Source organism: Artemia franciscana, chromosome 9, assembly GCF_032884065.1.
Source record: "Artemia franciscana chromosome 9, ASM3288406v1, whole genome shotgun sequence".
NCBI lineage: Eukaryota > Metazoa > Arthropoda > Branchiopoda > Anostraca > Artemiidae > Artemia > Artemia franciscana.
This window is the reverse complement of record NC_088871.1, coordinates 2,491,190-2,513,038: the sequence shown is the minus strand read 5'-3', so window position 1 is coordinate 2,513,038 and position 21,849 is coordinate 2,491,190. Positions and strand designations below refer to the sequence as shown.

Below are 21,849 nucleotides of genomic sequence, written 5' to 3'. Positions count from 1 at the left end.
CACTCAAAAGGGGCACTAGAGCTTTAAAATTTTGCTTGAATACGCTCTCTCTCAATCCTCTAGGACCATTGGTTCGATACGACCCCTCTGAAAAAAAAAAAAACACAAAAAAGAAACAAATAAACACATCCGCGATCTTTCTTCTGGCAAAAATTCAAAGTTTGACATTTTGCTGATGGGAACTTGAAACCTCTAGAGTAGGGCTCTGATATGCTGAATATGGTGGTACAATGTTTATCAAGATTCTATAATTTTTGGGGGATGCTTCCCCTCTTTTACGAAAATCGGGCAATATTTGTTATTCTCGTAGCTTATTATGGGTAACACCAAACTTAATGAATCTCATATATTTGTATTCAGCATAAAAATTCAATTCTTTTGATGTATCTATTGATATAAAAATTCTATTTTTCAGATTTTCAGTAGCTATTGAGCCGAGTCACTCCTTACTTACAGTTCGTTTATCACAAACTGTTTGATAAGGAAGAGTCAATGAACTTACAATTATCCTTAACATAGTGGTACTAAACCTCAACCAGTACCTTATTAGTCTTCAAAATCTATGCAGTAAGCCGGAGCTGACTATAGCATTACATCAGCAAATCTATTCATACTGTTAATGCTGAGCGTACAAAGGAATTAGATGTTGGAGGGGGGTGGGCATTAAGGCCTACAATTGCGTTTCAGCAGATGGGGGAGGGACTAAAGACCTAATTTACTTTTATAAGAGATTTTCCAGTGCAGAAATAGTCGAAACAATTCTTATACAGTATTTATAAGAACACATGTTTAAAACAATACAAAATTACTATTTCCTAGGTCGAAAATCAAAATAGATTATTACTTTTAGCAAAATATAAAACTGTCTGCCAAATATATGATAATTTATCGCAACACGAGAGAGGTTAGGTGTTGGACACCTACGCTCCATAGGTAGGAATTTTCCTTCTCTTGGCATAGTTCACAGCAAAGAATAACTCGTAAAATACGTAACTGAGAGCTGTTCTGCCCACAGATTCATCTATCTTCACCTGGATAAAAGGAGGGGGAAGGGTCTAAATTAGGTCCTACACTCGGTTTCTTAAAATGACAAGCTTCTTTTTTTGCTTTTTTTTCCAAGCAGTTGCTTCTGAAATTTTTGGAGGTAGAATGTAACTTACGCTCTTGCACAATTTTGGCGTTGCTCAAAGTATTCATATTCTGTGTCCGGGTAGGGTAGATTGTCCTCCTCATCTTTTTTACACTTTTTTCCACAACAATAGCCAGCCCCAAAACCAACAAATAATGCCACAAGAGAGCCAGCAGCAACTGCAATAACGAGCGTCTCGACAGTATACAGAGGTATTGATTCATCTCCAGATATCCTTGGACCTGAAAATGAAAAGGCAAGTTGCTATGAACCCAGGAAGGATATTAAATATTTGACAATAAAATGTGGACAATTTTGCAAGGCACAACGTGAACACGAATTACTAAACAATTGAACAATACGCCACAGAAAATGCCGGTTTAAAATTTAGTGAAAAATGATAGTTAAGAACCAAAAAAAACTGGTAGAACTGGATTAGCCTCCTTCCCCTTCCCCCGAGGGGGCAGCCGTCCAGGCTGAGTGGAGTGGTGCGCTGGTTTCAGGATCCTTTGTCTAAGAGAGCGAAGGTTCGAATCCTAGTGTGCCCAATTATTTAGTTTGGGACGTGGTAAGTGACATGACTCTGTAAGCTCAGCCAGAGTCGACCCAGCTCTAAATGGGTACCTGGAGAAATCTGGGGAAGGTAAACAGGAAGGGTGTGCGAAAGCACAGGATGGTTGGCCCCCAGCCCCCCATTGCACTTCCTGGCTGAAGGGCCAAGAAACGGAGATCAGCACCGCCGGTAGGGACTGTAAAGCCTAATGCCGTACTCTTTATCTTTTTTACCTTTTACCTTCCCCCGAAACTGAAACCTTATAGGATTCTACACTGAGAGACAAAAGAATGTGATAGGTGAATTTCACAATTGATTATGATACAAGGTGCCTTGAATTTACTACAGAATTGATTAATTTTTGTTAACATTAAACTTATGCACTAAAATAGATAAATATAATGGATAATATTGCAAGGATTAAATCGCAGATAATGAAATTATGGATAAAATTAATCTTTTTTCACAAATATTTCCCATTATGTTGATGCTTAAAGAATCAGAATCGGAAGAGTTATTTTAGCATGTTTCGTAGCTTCTTTCCCGTTATGTTTCTACTTAAGTATCAGAATCGGAGGAGTTTAATTCTGCATGTTTCACAACTACTTTCCCATTATCTTGTTACTGAAAGAATCAGAATAGGAGGCATTTTCATCCACATCTTTCACAGCAACTAGAAAAAATACGGATTTGTGAATATCATCTTGCGTCACTATTCTCTGTCCTGTTTTTTTTTTTTTTTTGTCACAAAATTCCACTTTTTAGCATTAGATAGCTAGTGCCTGAGCGATTGAGGGATTAAGAGTTTGTGCTCTGAGTGCTATCGTTTAAAATCATGTCATCTTGCTAAATACCCCCAAGGAGCTAAAAAAAAGTATTTATCCAATTGTTTTGTGTTCACCGGTAAATCTATATGTTCGCTCAATATATTCAGTTACATTTCTTATTCTGGCATTCCTAGTTTCTCGCAGTGGCGCTGATTCACAAAATTTAGAGGGGAGGCAAGGTTTTTTCGACTTTTTATGAAGATTTAATAGGCTGCAGCTGCAACAACGATTAAAGTTATTTCCTAAAATTGTTTTTGTTACTTTCAAAAGGCACCATATACAGCAATTTTCTTTAAAATGCGAAGCAAACAGTTCTCTATGATCTTCCAATGCCCCACTAGCTGTGGAGAAGGGGAAACAGAGAAGATACTTTTGATGCACAATATGGTGGTTACAGTCACTTTTCTTGCTTTTCAAGCCAATGGATTTTCCTTGTTGTTCAAGCCAAGGATTTTTTTGGACAAGGCAATTGTAATGGTATATTTTCTGCTTCGATCGGACACCATTTTTAGGAGTTTTAGGAGTACAGTTCTATTGAATAGATGTGAAAAAACGAAGCATTGGGTGACAAATAAAAACAACCTGTCAGCCAGTTTCGCTGCTTTGATATAGCACAAAAAATTATTGAAGTATCTAGGAATTTCTATTGATTTGCCTCGCAAATTTGGGTTGCACTTTGTGGCTCTCTATACTAATTAAATAAAAAAAAGAAATAATTTTTTTTTAACTGAAAGTAGCGAGCGACATTAAAACTTAAAACGAACAGAAATTACCTCGTATATGGAAGGGGCTGCTCCCTCCTCAACGCCCTGCTCTTTACACTAAAGATTGTCTCTTTCTCCCAACTCTACTTTTTAAAACAGTAAAAAAAATTTAGCGTAAAGAGCGGGGCGCTGAGAAGGGAGCAGCCCCTTTCATATACGAAGTAATTTCTACGTAATTTCGAAGTAAGTAAGCTGTTTCCATTCCTATCTTCAGTATCCATGTCTTTGCGGTTAGAATTATATTTATTGTTTTTGCAGCGACAACTGCAACCTAGTAAAGAACAAACGTTCAGGGTACAACTATGGCTACTTCTACTCTTACAATTTCCCTAAATCAAAAGAGTTTAAATGCATTCAGACTGTCAAAGAGCCTAGATAGAATCTTTGTGTATGACATTAAGTTTTATTTTTCAGGTCAACTTCAGAAGCTACGAAATTAAATTAAAAAATACTATTTGGGTCAGGATTAAAAATTACTGTTTTGAAAGAAAATACTGTTGAGAGCATAGATAGAATTTTTTATTAAAGAAGAGGGGGGGAAAGAATTTGCAGCTGATTCAAGAGTTGTAACTATTGTTTAGATTAGTCTTAATACTAAAATTTCATTTTGAAAACAGAGAGTTTCAAAAAAAATAATTCCGAGGTTTTGCGGGTATATATATTCGCCTATGTAAACTCTATGATGATTAAAAGATGTAGCTAAATAAAAAAACAGACTAAAACATATTTCGTTTAGATATATACTATATGAGACCTCTCCATTATGTACAAATGTTCTTTAGGCATTTAAAAGGCATTGTTAGCCAACCTCACCTTTTACCCTCATTTTTAACTTGCCTCACAAAAATCAGAGAGATACTGGGAAACCTGTACCCTGGGTAAGGGGGACGGGGCCAAATACCCCCAGATATTTTGAAATGCTCCAATTGTTTATTTAAAAGTAAAACAAAATTATTAACGAAAATCTACTGAAGATACTTTTTCCATACGATTAAAAAAACGATATATTTAATTGGACACCCCTCAAAAACTATCTCCCCCTCGATGAAAATCTTGGAAAAGAATGTAGCGGTTACATTCTAACAAAAAGCCTGACAAGACAGGAAAAATAAACAGCGGGATTAATTTAGAGAGATAAACTTATTTTCAAGTTTTTATTAATGAAAAGAAACAGGCGAAATCATTATTTTTAATAGGTTGAATACCATAGCAACGCCATATTGTATCCGATGTATCTCTAGAGTAAAAGACAAGAAACTTAATAAAGCGGGATGAATTGTTTTGAAAACCAGCTTAATACTTTGGCTAATAATCACAATCAGGGTCTTCACTTCACAAAACGTAGGGGGAGAGGGGGCAAAATACGCTTTTTCAGAATAAAGGGAGGAATTTTGTTTTTTTATTGCTTTCATTGAAAAAACAAAAAAATGGTATTTTCAATGTAAATACTTCAAAAAGGGATTTTCAAAATCTAGGGCGGAATATAGGCCGGGAGAGGAGTAGTAATCACCTTTCCTGTCCTCCACCTCCTAGCCGATGCCCCAGTTCACAATTGCATTAAATGGTTCCAACTTTGATAGACTATTTTTGCTGAATAGATATGAATGTTCAATTAGCCTACTAGATACAATAATAAAAGATAATTACTATTTCTAATCAAGGAAACTTTGTTTTCTGAGAGAAAAAAATGTATGCAGATTCCTTTGTAATTACTACTGTTGCTGGATGGAAATACAATGTAGGAGAATTCATTTTAATGAACACTGTGATAAGAACAAGCAGGATTATAGACAGTTAGGCGATTATTACTCATTGACATAGGTGCACAAATTTTCACATATGAATATCGGGAAGGGAGTGAGACGTTCCTATCGTGAAACATGAGAGCGGCCAAACTAGAAAGGAACTAACTTTAACTAGATATTTAACTTTAACTGCCTCCGGAACTAACTTCAACTTGAGCTTGTGAACTCGGCTGTGATAATTAAAAGGGTGACATAGACCATTTACGTCGCTTTTCAGGAGAGCCAAAAAACGAAAATAAGTTGGTCGGCTGTGGTCACTCTGGAGGGTGAGATTGATGGAGATAAAGGGAACATAATCTAGACCAATTTTTTATGCTCTATTCACTGGCATAAACTAAACCCATACAATCCGAGCAAATTCAAAGTTACTTCATTTTCTGGCGAATGTCTCCTTTTTTCTTGACAAATAAGGAGAAAAATGCCATGTCTCCATGTTATAACTCCATAATATAATCCTTTTCTGCCATTCTGAATTACGACAAGACTTGATAAAAAAGAGATATACCCCATATAGATACTTATGTCTCTTTTTATCTTTTTAACGGTGCGAGATAGGCCAATTCTGACTGCATCAATTCTGACGTGACTCATTTTTAACAAAATTGCATATGTCGCCCTTTTAATTATCACAGCCGAACTTCTACCCTACTAGAAGGGCTTTAAAAGAAAAACTTAGTCCTTTAGCTTATAATCCTTATTGTTGCATCTAAAAACAACATTACAAGAAGTGGTCACAACTTAATAATATACCCTTTTTATCGAGCAGCCATTAATCTGGCTACTCGATAAAAATCGAGCAGCCAGATTCTTTCCCTCTTTGGGAGAAGGAATTCCCCCAAAGATGGAACTGTGTGGATGACTCGTCGATCCTTGAAGCATGTCATAGGAATATTAAGAATATGTCAGGAATATTAAGAATTTAGGAATATGTCATAGGAATATGCGACATAGGCCAATTCTGGCTGCATCATTCGATTCCTTGGGCTAAGTTTGCCCATGACACATACGTGACTCATTTTTAACAAAATTGCATATGTCGCCCTTTTAATTATCACAACCGGACTTCTACCCTACTAGAAGGGCTTAAAAAAAACTTAATCCTTTGGCTTATAATCCTTATTGTTGCATTTAAAAACAACATTACAAGAAGTGGTCACAACTTAATACTATGTCCTTTTTATCGAGAAGCCATTAATCTGGCTGTTCGATAAAAATCGAGCAGCCAGATTCTTTCCCTCTTTGGGAGAAGGAATTCCCCCAAAGATGGAAATATGTGGATGACTCGTTGATCCTTGAAGCATGTCATAGGAATATTAAGAATATGTCAGGAATATTAAGAATTTAGGAGTATGTCATAGGAATATGCGACATAGGCCAATTCTGACTGCATCATTCGATTCCTCGTACTAAATTTGCCCTTGACACATACATGACTCATTTTTAACAAAATTGATTATGTCGTCCTTGCATATCACACCCGAACTTCTACCCACACTAGAAAGATTTTAAAGAAAAAACTGAATCCTTTAGCTAATAGTCATTATTGTTGCATTTAAAAGCAACATTACAAGAAGTAGTCACAACTTACTGCAATACCCTTTTTGTCGAGTAGCCATTAATCTCCGATCCCTAAAGACAAAGATACAAAATAATTACTATTTCTAATGAGCCAAACTTTATTCTTTGAGGAAAAAAAAGTTTGCAGAGATCTTTTATTTTTGTAGTTGCATAGAAAAAGAAAGTGGGAGAATTCATTTTAATGAACATTCTGTGAAAAACACATTTAACCAAATCGTTTCGAACTCCGAAATAGCTAAATGGTGACAGAAATTTTGCGGTTAAAAAGTATAACGAAGGAAAAGGAAAGCCAATAAGATTAATTTCAGTAAAGTAAGGATCTATTTTTAGTCCCCTCATAAAAGGTACCTTATACCTTATATATATATATATATATATATATATATATATATATATATATAAAGGTATATAACTGTAAAATATACAGTTACAATCCCCCCACCCCCTAGAAAAAAAAAACAGAAAACAGATTGCCATCACCATACAACTATCTACCATGATTGCGAGTGATGAACTTGAAGATATTATCTCGATAGCTGAGAAGATATATATATATATATATATATATATATATATATATATATATATATATATATATATATATATATATATATATATATATAAATTGCCGTTAATGTCCGCAAATTGGTAAAAGTCGATATTCAGCAGTGAATGTTCATAATACCTTTTTTCTCCTTAGATTTAATCGACGTTGCTAGTCAACTTTTCCAATTTAATGCAAGGTTTGATGATGACAGGTTAGTTAGAATAGATTGGGTTTGGTGAGGTTAGGTTGGCTTAGGTTTCTGACCCATTTGTCGTATTTAGAACCAAATTTAACGTAATCTAACCTAACCTAAACTAACATAATGAACATAACTTCAGCTTTTACCATCATAGCTTGTATCAGGCTGAAAAGGCTGACTCGCAAAGCTAATTGAATCCAAGCAGATAAAAAGGAATTTCGAACATATACCAGTGAATGTCGACATTAACAATATTTTAGACATTCACGGTAACATATACATACATATATATATATATATATATATATATATATATATATATATATATATATATATATATATATATATATATATATATATATATATATATATATATATATATATATATATATAACCTATAGCTTATATCTTTAAAAATATTTTCAATCAATACTTTATTATTAGTTATTAAAACTATTCAAAAGAAAAGAAAGAAAAAAAGATTACCGTCATCATATGACTCTCTACCATGATTGTGGCTGATGACCTTAACCATGTCATCATTACGCATGAACTCTTTTGCATTTCTATTTGATGATTTCTTAACATCATGGCTCACAATCGACGGTTCAGCCACACTGGACGATGGCACAAATGGCGGATGATTGGCATTATCTTTTGAAGGCAATCTGGATTGGACTTTACCTGAAATGAGTAAAAAATCAAAACAATTATTGGTACCTAACTCTATATCAAAGCTTCTTTAAAAGGTTATCCCCATCTTCCCCCGGGGAAAAATATAGATGAACCGTTGAAGCAAGTGTTATATTGCTGTAGAAATCAACTTGAATGACAATGCATTTGACTGAAGTGGTTTTACAGGACAATAAAGCCTCTCGTCCTCTACTTGATGAAGACAAAGAATAAAGAATAGTAAAAGAAAGAAGTATACAAAAGAATAGAATGAAGGAAGAAGCAAGTGTTATATTGCTTAGAAATCAACTGGAATGACAATGCATTTGATTGAAGTGGATTTACAGGACAATAAAGACTCTCATCCTGTATTTGATGAAGGCAAAGAATACAGAATAATAAAAGAAAGAAGAATAAAAAGAATAGAAAGAAGAAAGAAGCAAGTGTTATATTGCTTAGAAATCAACTGGAATGACAATGCATTTGATTATTGTGGATTTACAGGAAAATAAAGACTCTCGTACTCTATTTGATGAAGGCAAAGAATACAGAATAATAAAAGAAAGAAGAATAAAAAGAATAGAAAGAAGAAAGAAGCAAGTGTTATATTACTTAGAAATCAACTGGAATGACAATACATTTGACTGAAGTGGTTTTACAGGATAATAAAGCCTCTCGTCCTCTATTTGATGAAGGTAAAGAATAAAGAATAGTAAAAGAAAGAAGTATAAAAAGAATAGAATGAAGAAAGAAGCAAGTGTTATATTGCTTAGAAATCAACTGGAATGACAATGCATTTGACTGACGTGGTTTTACAGGACAATAAAGACCCTCGTCCTCTATTTGATGAAGGCAAAGAATACAGAATAATAAAAGAAAGAAGAATAAAAAGAATAGAAAGACGAAAGAAGCATGTGTTATACTGCTGTAGAAATCAACTGGAATGACAATACATTAGACTCGCCCTCTATTTGATGAAGGCAAAGTATACAGAATAGCAAAAGAAAAAGGTAAAGAATACGGCACTACACTTTACAGTCCCTACTGGCGGTGCTGATCTCCGTTTCTTGGCCCTTCAGCCAGGAAGTGCAGTGGAGGTTGGGGGCCAACCATCCTGCACTTTCGCACACCCTTCCTGTTTACCCTCCCAAGATTTCTCCAGTTACCCATTTAGAGCTGGGTCGACTCTGGCTAAGCTTACAGAGTCACGCCACTGACCCCCGTCCCAAACTAAACAATTGGGTACACTGGGATTCAAACCCGTGTCCTCTCAGACAAAGGATCCTGAATCCAGCTCACCAATCCACTCGGCTGGATTGGATCGATAAACATGTGAAATACTTTTTCTTGCGAAAATGTTTGCTTCATCCTTGTTAGGTTCATATCTTTCCCGGCTTACTTACCAGCAAGTTTTCAAACCATCGAACTTACCTCCACTTCAATTTCGTAGAAACTAACATGGATCTTAACATATTTTTTCAGTTTCCAAAAAGTCGTTAGTTCGTCCCATCGCTAAATACTATTTGGTATCCCATGACAAGTATCAACCATTTACACATCGACATACCTAATTACGTGGTACTAGGAAGGTTCTATATCGTTTGCGTCTTACCTATCAACAACGATTCAAACGTTAAAAGTTGCGTTAAACGTTAAAAGTCATTTCAATTTCGTAGAAACTAACAAAGATCTTAATATAATTTTTTTGTTTCTAGTTTTGTAGAAGTCATCAGTTCATCCCACCTTTGAATACCATTTAGTATCCCATGACTAACTTCAACCAGTTACGCATCTACAAAATGCAAAATCCAAAATCCTACTAGGATACAAATGGAGGAACAACTATTATATAGCCCATGTCTCTTGACTCTCCAGATGTGGACCCTACATGCCCCCCCCCCCCCAGATAAAAATACTGGAGCAACGCCCTTATATTCCGGCTTGCCTATCAACAACATTTTGTACGTTTAAAACTGCCTTCTTTGGAATTTCGAAGGAACACAGACACAGACCATAACCAGTGTTGCCACTTCTAGACATTTGTCCGTAGATTTACGAAACTTGATGTTTGTCTACGGACAAAAGAACACAGCTATTGAATTTACGGAATAGCAACAGAAAAAGTGGAGTCCTATTGAAAATGGCATATTCACCTTTTCCTTTTAACATTTTACCCCAAATCACCAGGTAATTCTGCGACAAATTTTAATTTTCAGTTCGACGCAGAAGCACCATTTGGACCAAATCTTGGGGTGGGCATGAACTTCATCTTGCCCTACCCCCCCCCCCCGAATCGCTTCGGGTCGCGTAATCATATAGGAAATGGGCATTTGACAGAACTCGAGAATTTTTTTATGTATCTAACCTACTTTCAAAGTTTACAATGATTAATAGCAAATAGCATAATTACCCCAAGGGTCATCAAGTAATTACGCTCTTTGGTTAATAGGCGTGCAGTAATTTCAAATCAATTGGACGGAATGGATTATGTTGGACATAATGGATTATTATGGCCGGCAAAGGGCCCTTTGTGGTGGAAGCTTGGGGCCCCTGGAAAATCTGGGGTGGGCATTTGCCCACCCCTGACCCCCCCCCCCCCCAAATGGCGCCTCTGGTTCGACGTCAACGGGTCGTCATTCCTAAATTTGATAAGATCTAATCAGGGACTTTGTTCGTCTATGGTATTTGGCACTGATGATTTTTTTTCTACAGCTTTTGAACAAAACCGTTATAAAAAAGTAACCATTGGAGAACCCTACAAGTCAGTAAAAGAGAAAAAAGTTTCAAATCTGGACGAAATTCAAATTTTGAAACTGTGAACGAATAGAACGGAAAATATGCCAGATTTTTTGCAGTCATGTACTTATATCATGCGACTTTTGTTGCACCAAGCGAGTTACTGAAATTCCTACTGAATCCAAAATACCATCTATGGATTTTCTAGAGAAACTGTCCGACGTTCAACGGGTTTAAAGGAGCCAGTGGAAACACTGATCAACTGCTCTTCAACCTAACATCGTTAATATAAAACTTTCCACAGATAGAATTTATTAATCGAATTAAAAATTAGAAAAAAAGAGCATTGTTAAATATAAAAATCCTGAAATTGAATGAATAGCCTCTTAGGAATGAGGGAAGTAGGTACTTGTGGTTGTGTTAAAGCTGTTTTCATTATTTTTTGGGCTTCCTACAATAATAATAATTTATTTTTGGCCTTTGTCGATACATTACAAAATACACTAGAGGAATACAAACAAGGAAAAATAAAAACACAAATAATTAAAGATTATACAGTAAAGTGAACAACATAGCTAATAAAGAAAGACAAGTAGAAGCTTAAATCAATACTAAGACACAGGACCTATCAGTCTAACCATCCGTACATAATAGATGGTTAACCGGAAAGTCCAATATTTTCTTACACCGGTCTTCAAAACGAACCGTTAATTCATCCATCTTAACACATATATCGAAAACATGGTATTTTTTTTTGTGTTCCGAATGTACGTGTTCTGAGACCACAGAGAGATACCAATAAAATATTTAGCATACCGGTAAAATTGGACCCAAATTTGTCTTTTATCAGTTATAGAGAACACGTTCGAAAACGGAAGAATGAACAATTTGACTCTAGTCTTAACAACAACCAGATGTTAACATTTTAGTTCTTTCTGCACTTGTAAGGGGGAGAATTAACCTAATTATTTTGGTATCTGAGGTTGTGGAACGGAATTAATAACAACACATTGATTAATGTTAATTATAATTGACTTCTGGAACGCACCCTTCGATTTTCCAAGAAACAGTTTTCCCAGCCTGGAAGAGAAAATAAACTAGAAAATTACTATTGATGCCAGACATTGTGGAGAGTTAAGGTGCCACGGTAAGTGCTTCAAGTGACTGTGGAACACTTCTTCTAAGTGCTATTCTTCTTAATTAAGTTAAGGAAAACGACAAAAGGGATTACGATTAATATTGGGAGATAGAAGGGAGACCAAAATAAAAAAGAAATGTGTGTTTCCTTAATTTATGTTATTCTAGAGAAAACTTGTGAAAATTTGTGATAATGCGAGTTGTAACGATTCAAAGGCTTTGAAACATTGGAGAAAGACCTCAACAAAATATCAGACAAGAAAATCATAATGTTGGACATGATGCATATAGGCTTAGGCTTATTGCATATAGGCTTATTATTGGAATTGAGATAAGGCTAGTTGGAATTGGCAGACTACATTCTTGGATAAACTTTGTTTTTCATTACTTAAATTTGGAGAAAATTTACCCCTCCAGCCTAGCCGATTAAAAAAAAATTATTATGCTTCACAACAGTTGTCTTAGATTAAATAAGTTCCAAATTCAGTCTGTCTATGATTTAGATACTTTGTTCTAACTTCAAGATCATATGTCCAATATTAGGTTCCACTAATCAGTGTATTTAAAATATTCAGTATTATTTTATGACTAAAGTATTCAAGTCACATTCTTAATAAGAAAAGTTAGACGAATTCAATGGCTTAACGATACAATTTCTAGGTGGGACAATATATTGTGCAGTAATTTAACTATGTATATATATATATACCAGCGTAATTGGTTAATACCCGCAACTCTCAACCGCAACCTGATCATAATACAGTCGGTACATTTGCAGTTCTCATGAAAAATAAAAGACTTTCCTATTTTTTTCTACAGGTCTTCCAAGAAGACTCTGCCGCTAGTCCAGGAAATAACTATTACACTGTAATAGTTATTATGTACGATTGTAAATACTATGGGCAAATTTAATTCTATTGCCTGTCTAAAGGCTAGTGAAGATATATTATGACAACTTTTGAGGTTGATTGGTCGTGAAGCACTGTCACGGTAAATGGCACTTACAGTCATTTTCATGTCATGGTCGGACACGTTTCCAGTCACGGAAGTGTTTTTCTGTTACTTACTCAAATTTATCTCTGAGCAAAAATAGCCAACGCCATCTAGAGTTACAGAGTTAATAATAAAAACTAAAGAAAAATAATAAGTTGCATCTTTCCTTTTGCTTTACAACAAGATGAAAAACATACCAATTTTGCCAATTAGGCACAATAGTAGCATAACTGTACATTCTTTTGATCGGTTTATGTTTTGCGTACTGGCATATTTCTGATTCAATTCAATTCATTTGTGACCTGTCAACAAAACAAAAGAGGGTTTGTAGCCCTAGTGACAGAGTAAGAAAAAAAAATAATGAAAACAAGCGCTAAAACCTCATATGGCACTTGTGACGAGGCAAGAAGAGCTAAAAGCCAAGAAGTCATATGGTATGAGCTCTAACAAAATTCTAAGAATCAATAGACTGATTTAAAAGGAAAATCAGAGGCTTAATGCCGGTCAGGATTTAAAATAAGAGCTCTGAGTCACGATGTCCTTCTAAATATTAAAACTAATTAAGATCTGATCACCCACTCGCAAGTTATAAATACCTCATTTTTTCTATTTTTTCCTCTCCCTTTAGCCCCCCAAATGGTTGAATATGGGAAAACGACTTTATCAAGTCAATTGTGCAATATTGTATTATTGTGCAGGTCCCATACATAATAAATATGTATACATAATATTGTGCAGGTCCCTGACACGGCTACCAATTTTCATCGTCCTAGCACGTCCAGAAGAAGGAAACTCGCCAAATCACTGAACGCCTCCCAACAACTCCCCCAAAGAGAGCGAATCCAGTACGGTTATGTCAATCACGTATCAAGGACATTTGCTTATTCTATCCACCAAGCTTCATCCCGATTCCTCCACTCCAAGTGTTTTCCACGATTTCCCCCTCCAACTCCCCCCAATGTCAAAAGATCTGGTCGGGATTTGAAATAAGAGCTCTGAGACATGAATTCCTTCTAAATATCAAATTTCATTAAGATCCGATCACCTATTCGTAAGATAAAAATACCCGAATTTTCACGTTTTCCAAGAATTCCGGTTTCCCCCTCCAACTCCTCCCCCAATGTCACGGGATCTGGTCGGAATTTAAAATTAGAGCTTTAAAGCACAAGATCCTTCTAAATATCAAATTTCATTAAGATCTGGTCACCCTTTCGTAAGTTACAAATCCCTCATTTTTCCAAATTACCCCCCCCCCCTACCAACTCCACCGAAGAGAGCAGATCCAGTCCGGTTATGTCAGTCACGTATCTTAGACATGTTTTTATTCTTCCCATCCCGTTTCATCCTGATCTCCCCGCTTTAAGTATTTTCTAAGATTTCCGGTCTCCCCCAACTACCCCCCCCCCAATGACGCTGGATCCGTTGAGATTTAAAATAAGAGATCTGAGTTACGAGGTCCTTCTAAATATGAAGTTTCATGAAGTTCCGATCACTCCTTCGTAGGTTAAAAATACGTCATTTTTTCTAAGTTTTCAGAACTACCCCCCCCCCCAATAGAGCAGATCCGTTCCAATTATGTAAATCACGTATCTAAGACTTCTGCTTATTTTTCCCACCAAGTATCACCCCGATCCCTCCAATCTAAGCGTTTTCCATGATTTTAGGTCTCCCCCCAATGTCACCAGATCCGGTCGGGATTTAAAATAAGAGCTTTCAGACACGATATCCTTCTAAATATCAAATTTCATTGAGATCCGATCACCCGGTAAGTAATTCGTAAGTTAAAAATACCTCATTTTTTCAAATTTTTCAGAATTACCCCCCCCCCCTCAACTACCCCAAAGAGATTGGATCCGTTCCGATTATGTCAATAATGTATCTAGGACTTGTGCTTATTTTTCTCACCAAGTTTCATCCCGATCCCTCCACTCTAAGTGTTTTCCAAGATTTTAGGTTTCCCCCCAACTCCCCCCCAATGTCAGCAGATCCGGTCGGGATATAAAATAACAGCTCTGAGACAGGATATCCTTTCAAACATCAAGTTTCACTAAGATCTGATCAACCGTTTGTAAGTTAAAAATACTTCATTTTTTCTATTTTTTCCGAATTAACGGGCCCCCCACTCCCCCCCAGATGATCAAATAGGGAAAACGACTATTTTTAATCTAATGTGGTCCGGTCCCTGATACGCCTGCGAAATTTCATCGTCCTAGCTTACCTGGAAGTGCCTAAAGTAGCAAAACCGGGACCGACAGACAAACCGACAGAATTTGCAATTGCTATATGTCATAGTGCGATTGCTTGGTTAATATCAAGTGCCATAAAAAGAGAAAATAAACAATCAACGAAAAGAGAGATTACAATCAACAAACACAAACATAACTTCATACTATAGGAATAGGGAAGACCACTGGTGGTTGAATTTTCTAGCGGAGGATTTGAAATTTTCCATTCTTTTATCAATAATGTTTGCAGGCAGAATCAATTTAAATTTTTGTACCAGAGTAGAATTACTGGTCCAAGGAGGCGGATGCAGCAGATACTAGGCAGATTTAAAATAGATTTGGTTAATATGTTTTTTATTTGAAGCAGAAAAAAATTTCCAAATGGGGGACATAGCAAGAAGATGGGGCACAGTTAGACTGTTGTAAAATTTGGAAAGCTGAAACCGACTAAGATTTATGATATGAGATGCAAGCGAAGCATTATAGTCAATAATACTATAGTCTATGCTATAATAATGACTATAATTATGTTATAGTCATTAAAGAATAGTTTAAAAACAAAGTAGTCTGCTTAGTTTCCAATAATGTCAGGTTGGATCATTAAACGTGCATCATCAATTAAAATCCAAATTTTAGTAAGCTAAAATTTAGCTTGTTTTGACTTTTTAGGGCTCCCTTAGCTCCTCCCAATACTCCACTTCTTTATAATTCTACTCTGCCATTTATTTATTAGTTTGCAGTTTTTTCTCCTCTGGATAAGGTTAGGCTATTAGCCAATCCTAAAATTCTATGAAAAATTCTGATTGACTCGGCCTTAACTAGTTTTAAATTGATTGAACTTCAAATTGGGTTTTACCCAGTTCTGGACGCTACTCAAATTTTGTTATTAATAAAATCTCATTGTGAATAGGCCTTAATATTCTATTGCAAATAATTTTTGGTAATTTTTTTTTGCATTTAAATTTGTTTGTATTCCACCTTACATACCACAGTGTGTGAGAAATAAATGAATTATTACGGTTCTTCTTATCTATTGCTAGGGTCTGACTACTATCAAACCCGCAAATATGGAGTATCACCAATATATGGTTCAAAGTTTGGTGCATACTCCATCAACATTTGCGTAACTTTTGTAACCCTGTAATACAGTAGATTGATATTCTGTTTGGCAGGACGATGCCCGGGGTCGTTCAATACCAACCGGAGCAAGGTTGGGCGACAAACTTGCTACTTGTCCATGAAAAAAAAGACCCAGCAACTGAACTAAGGGAAATGCTGATTTCTGAAAAAAAAACTTATTCATAAATTCCTTCTATATAAAGCTTCAAAAGTGAAAAACTATTCCGTCTTTTTAGGATTTAAGTAGCTTTAGGGTTGAAAGTTTAGCTATTAGTTCTTTCAACCTACCCCATAGAACCCTTTTCGATAGGATAGCTCGAGACTTACACTACGTCATGCAATCTTACAGAGAGAACTTTTTCCATAACATACACAGTGGAAAGTGGAGTCAAAGTCTAAATGGAATTTTGCTTGATGTTAGTTTATGTTACGTCAAGGACAAGTTATGTTACGTTACGTCATGTTACGTTATTTACGTTACGTCAAGGACAAGCGAATAGAGCAGCAATCAAATTCAATTTTTGAAAAAGCAACTGATAAATTTTAAAATTAGCTTGAAAAATTTTTCGAACCCCTCCACAATTAATCAGATCATTACACCTACCTTTGGAAGTATCTTTGGGAGTCAGCAAATTGTTTAGGTTTGAATTTTTATGAACGAAAAGCATTGTCAAGTTTAACTAGTTAAGTTTGTTTCTTTATTTTCCCAGTTCAACGTGGCAACACTGATGAAAATGTGGCACTGCCCTAAAAACTTCATAACTTTGAAACGACCAAAAGGAAAATCTTAGAAAATCAACACTTTCAGGGATGAATAGGTCCGGGGGGCAAATAATGTTTGCTTTAATATTTCTTTATATCCCAACAAAATTTTTCAAAAATTCATGTTCCATTTCAACCAAATGTTGCTCAGCTCAGTCTCGCTTATAGTCTCGCCAAATATATTCATTTTTCAAGTTTCTGAGAGAAGAAAAAAAAAACTTAAATAAAACAACGGCAATACTGAATATATCTCAATTAGACTAACGAAGAAACTTTTTTTTTCTTTTTTCGAGAACCACAATCAAGGTAATCAAGGTTATTGTAGTGAAAATGTATGGCTAGAAGAAATAAGAGGCAATTCATTCCACCAGCCGAAGGAGAAGGAACATTAGGGTAATGCCTTCTTTGCGTGAATAGATTTTTTTCTTATAATTAAATATAAGGCTACTTCTTTCCACGATTAGAGAGTAAGGACAGGTGCTAGTATTGGCACCGTTTTCGTGAGTGTAGCACATTCTTCTGTGCTTAGTTACAATCCAAGTTTTAGGAGCTCCCATATGTTCTAAATTTCATCCAATCAGAATATAGATGGACACTTTTCATTTTCTGCTGGTAGAATTACAACAACAATGTTTTTACTTTGTTAATAACATATTTGCACGAATATATTCGTTTATAAATAACATATTTGTTAAATAAACATATTTGAGTAAAGATTTTCCACTTTATAGTTTTTCCTGATCTTGCAGTTTTACCTCTCAACTTTTACCGTTTTTTTGTCTACTTTCAATCAGTGCTACCAATTTTGATTATGGTATACTATATTATATTTTTATTAAGAAAAAGAATTAAAGTAGGGACGTACAAATGGGAGGCCTCAGTGCCCACTCCCCTCAAAATTCTAAATTTTCCAAATTTCTGGAAACTACTTATTGAAAATTTGAAATGTCTAACTTGTTATAGCCCCCCTCCCGAAAAAAGTCCAACGTACGTGCTTGGTCAGGAGGATAGCAAAAGATACTGATAAAAATATTCTACAGATACTATGTGCGGCAGAATATTTTTGTCTACATTTTTGAATACAGCATACAAAACAAATCAGAAAATGCATAAAAAAGCCAATTTTAAAATTAACTTTTTAGAAATTCCAAAACACCGAATTTTATAATTCGGTGTTGAATAAAGAAAGAACCAAAACTTTTGGCGACGGAAAAATTATGGGTGAGTTTCCGATATAACGAAAACATGTGGTAAAAGCACAAAAAAATCTCTCCAGCTAAACGTTTTTGAAACGAAGGAACTGTAATTCAAGTACGTGAGAAATTGTTGAAGCAGGTGACAATCAGGCGGCTTCTACAATATTTTTGATATAATATTAGATGGATCAATTATTTTTGTTACTTTTCGTTTAACTACCAAGGAAATTGAAAATGATAATTGATCGCTTGAACTGGTTAAGAGGAAACTAACAGAGCCATGCATACCTTAAAAACTTATTAGCCATTTTCAGCAATAAGCCATATATTGGGTACACAGCCGTGTCCTAGATCCTTAGAGAACCTTGGATATTGAAATTGGAATCTGATTGTTAAAAAAATCTAATTGTTTAAAGGAATCTGATTGTATATAAAAGTTTATTTTCATATCATTGGTTCTTTCGGAATCCTTATTTGTATAGCAATATATATCCTTATGAAAACAAAAACAAAGAGTGAATGTAATGGGTGAAAAAGTGGGTAAGAAATTTTATTTTCACATCCTCGGTTCTTTCGGAATCCTTATTTGTATAGCAGTATATATCCTTACGAAAATAAAAGTCAAACAAATACTTTGACAGTGAAATCACAACGAATATAAGAAGTGAGCTTCATCCGTTTGGTCTAAAATAGTTCAGTTTTGTAATACGGCATGGGACTTTTCAGTCCCTACCGGCGGTTCTGATTTCAGTTTTATGGCTCTTCAGCCAGGAACTGTAACAGGGTTTGGGGGCCAGCAATCTTATTTTTGAACACTCTTTCTGTTTACTTGTTCCTCCTTGTTTCCTGTTTACACTCTTCCTTGTTTCCTGTTTACCTTACCCAGATTTCTTCAACTGTCCAAAATTCAGTTAAGTAATTTACTAATGCCGCTGGAAGATTAATTTGTGTTGCTGTATGAGGTGGTCACACCTTTGTAGAGATTTGGTTGCCTCTGAGATGTGATTGCATATCCTGAATTACCATCTTTGTCCACAAGGAATTCTTTCGTTTTTTATGTTCTCTGTTGGCACGGTGGCCGTTCGATTTGCAAAATGTTGATTCTTGTCTTTTGATGACAGAAAAGAAGGTCCTTTGTTTTCCTTGTCAAAATAGAAATCATAAATTCAAGCGGCCAGTTTAAAATGGAAGATGGATTGATTGTGTTTGTCAAGTCAGCAAGATCTGATTGTCTGCTAGTTTTGTAATGCTTAATCAAACGCAACTTAATCAAATTACGCAACTTAATCAACTTAATCAAATTACGCAACTTATTCAACTTAATCAAACGCAACAGTTATTCATTAAGAGCTGGGTCAACTCTGGCTGAGCGTACAGAGACACTCCGAAAGATTATCAATATGTCTTATTTTCCATATGATTATGATTATAATCATATAAATAAGATTATCTATATCAATATATCTATATCCATATAGATTATCTATATTATCAATACAGGAAATGAGGGTATCGTACATTATGTAATAGATGTATACTTACTATCGGGACACGAGGGATGAACTCCAGTCTGTACACTTTGGAGGTAGGCTATTGGCTGTGCGGAGTTGTATGAGACACATTTACTTTTTCTTTTGTCCCAGGCGCAGTATGGGTCTTGAAGTGCAACGCATTCACTAAAAGATATTGAAAAAAGAAGGTTTTAATCTCTATCCTCTTAGCTAAAATATTTAGTCCTGCATCCAAGGGGCCCAAGACCCCTCTCAAAATCCCTTAAAGATACTGCTGCTGTAAAGGTCAAGCTAATTGATTACTACGTGGCAAGACAATTAAAAGGTACAATATACAAGCTCTATTCTCATTTTTCTACGAACATTTTTAATTGATAAAAAACAACTAATAAAATACATTTGTTAGGAGGGCAATGAAGAGAAGAAAAAAAAGAGTAAAGAAACGCATAATTATTATCTTCCAAGAAAACGCTTTATCTACGAACGCTGATGATAAGCAGTCTTTGAATTTGGTGTTACAGAAGTAAATTATAAAGGCTCTAAAACTGAAATCCCGTCTTTAAATTCCATTAAATAATTATATATATATATATATATATATATATATATATATATATATATATATATATATATATATATATATATATATATATATATATATATATATATATATATATATATATATATATATATATATATATATATATATATATATATATATATATGTATGAGGATGATGTGACTAGTATAGGACTAGAATGAGAATAGACTAGGATAGGACTAGAATGAGGATGATAAGACTAGTATAGATAAATAAATTAATCGAGCAGTTTTATAACATAAAAATATATTTAGCTATTTATATATCTATACATATATATATATATATATATATATATATATATATATATATATATATATATATATATATATATATATATATGTGTATGTATGTATGTATGTATAGATATATAAATAGCTAAATATATTTTTATGTTATAAAACTGCTCGATTAATTTATTTATCTATACTAGTCTTATCATCCTCATTCAACCTTGTCACGTGGATAAACCAAGTTCATTAACTGACTCACAAAAAAAAGAATTGGCACTACATTTACTGTTAGACGGTATTTCTTATAAACTTTGTTTTTATATTTATACGAACGTTTTATTTGGTTTTTCTATAAGCTTTTTACCCCCACGAACGATAAATAATAAAGTTAGGTTGGCTAGAAGTGAAAAGAAGATAAAAAAAGAGTTAAGAAAAACTCTTATTCTTTTCTTGGGAAATACTTTATTAACAAATGCTGGTATCAAGCCACTAACTAAATTAAGTGCTACCATAATCCATTACTAAGCCTGTTAATCTCCAATTCTGCCACAATATTTCATATTAATTCAATAAAGTTGCTCACTTTTTCTGTTCCTATGTTTTATGCGAGATTTATTTTTGTATTTGACCGCTTATTTAGTTTACTTCGTTGTTTTAGTCTTGCTATCTTTGTTCAGTTTTGTCGGACGGACAGAGTAAACTCGTTATACCGATGAGTAAAACAACTTCACGGAATTCGTAATTGGAGAATTGACTTATAAGTATACATATAAATCTATAAATACAGCAGGTAACAAATCATTGTTCGGACAATACTTCTTAATGACTTCCTAATGAATTAAAGTCAAATTGCCATCAATCCATGGCTAATTAGAGGACAGTTGCAAGACAGGCTACAAGTTGCATACTGACCAGCAACCAAAGGTTTGTTTCCTACTTCTCGGTCCCCTATCCTCCTCAGCTCCCGCTAAAAAAATGTCATCTACTTGACCCAGAGAGCGATCCCTGACATTTTTGAGCCAATCGCACACAACATCAAACTCCCCATTTTATTCTAATAGAAAATCTATGCGAAAACAAAAGACAATTGGTATCATTAACGGTCCTTACCCCAGGGGCTATATAGTCATCTATTTACCGAAGACACAATTATTGAATGTTTTGACTACTTTGAACAAAATGACCATATCAAAATTTCGATAAAATATTTTGCAGGTTACGGTGGGGGCAGGTAGCAACAAAGAGCATGAAGAGAGGACTGG

General features: G+C 34.8%; 1 protein-coding gene across 1 annotated transcript in view; it reads right to left on the bottom strand.

Moving 5' to 3' along the window:
• The window catches only part of LOC136030874 (semaphorin-1A-like), a 380,467-nt gene that overhangs the window by 1,553 nt on the left and 357,065 nt on the right, over positions 1-21,849 (bottom strand). The window contains exons 16-18 of the mRNA XM_065709948.1: positions 19,785-19,918; positions 7,889-8,086; positions 1,161-1,371 (exon numbers count right to left, since the gene is read on the bottom strand). Of these exons, the coding sequence (XP_065566020.1) occupies positions 1,161-1,371; positions 7,889-8,086; positions 19,785-19,918 (543 nt within the window). The remainder of the gene's footprint in view (positions 1-1,160; positions 1,372-7,888; positions 8,087-19,784; positions 19,919-21,849) is intronic.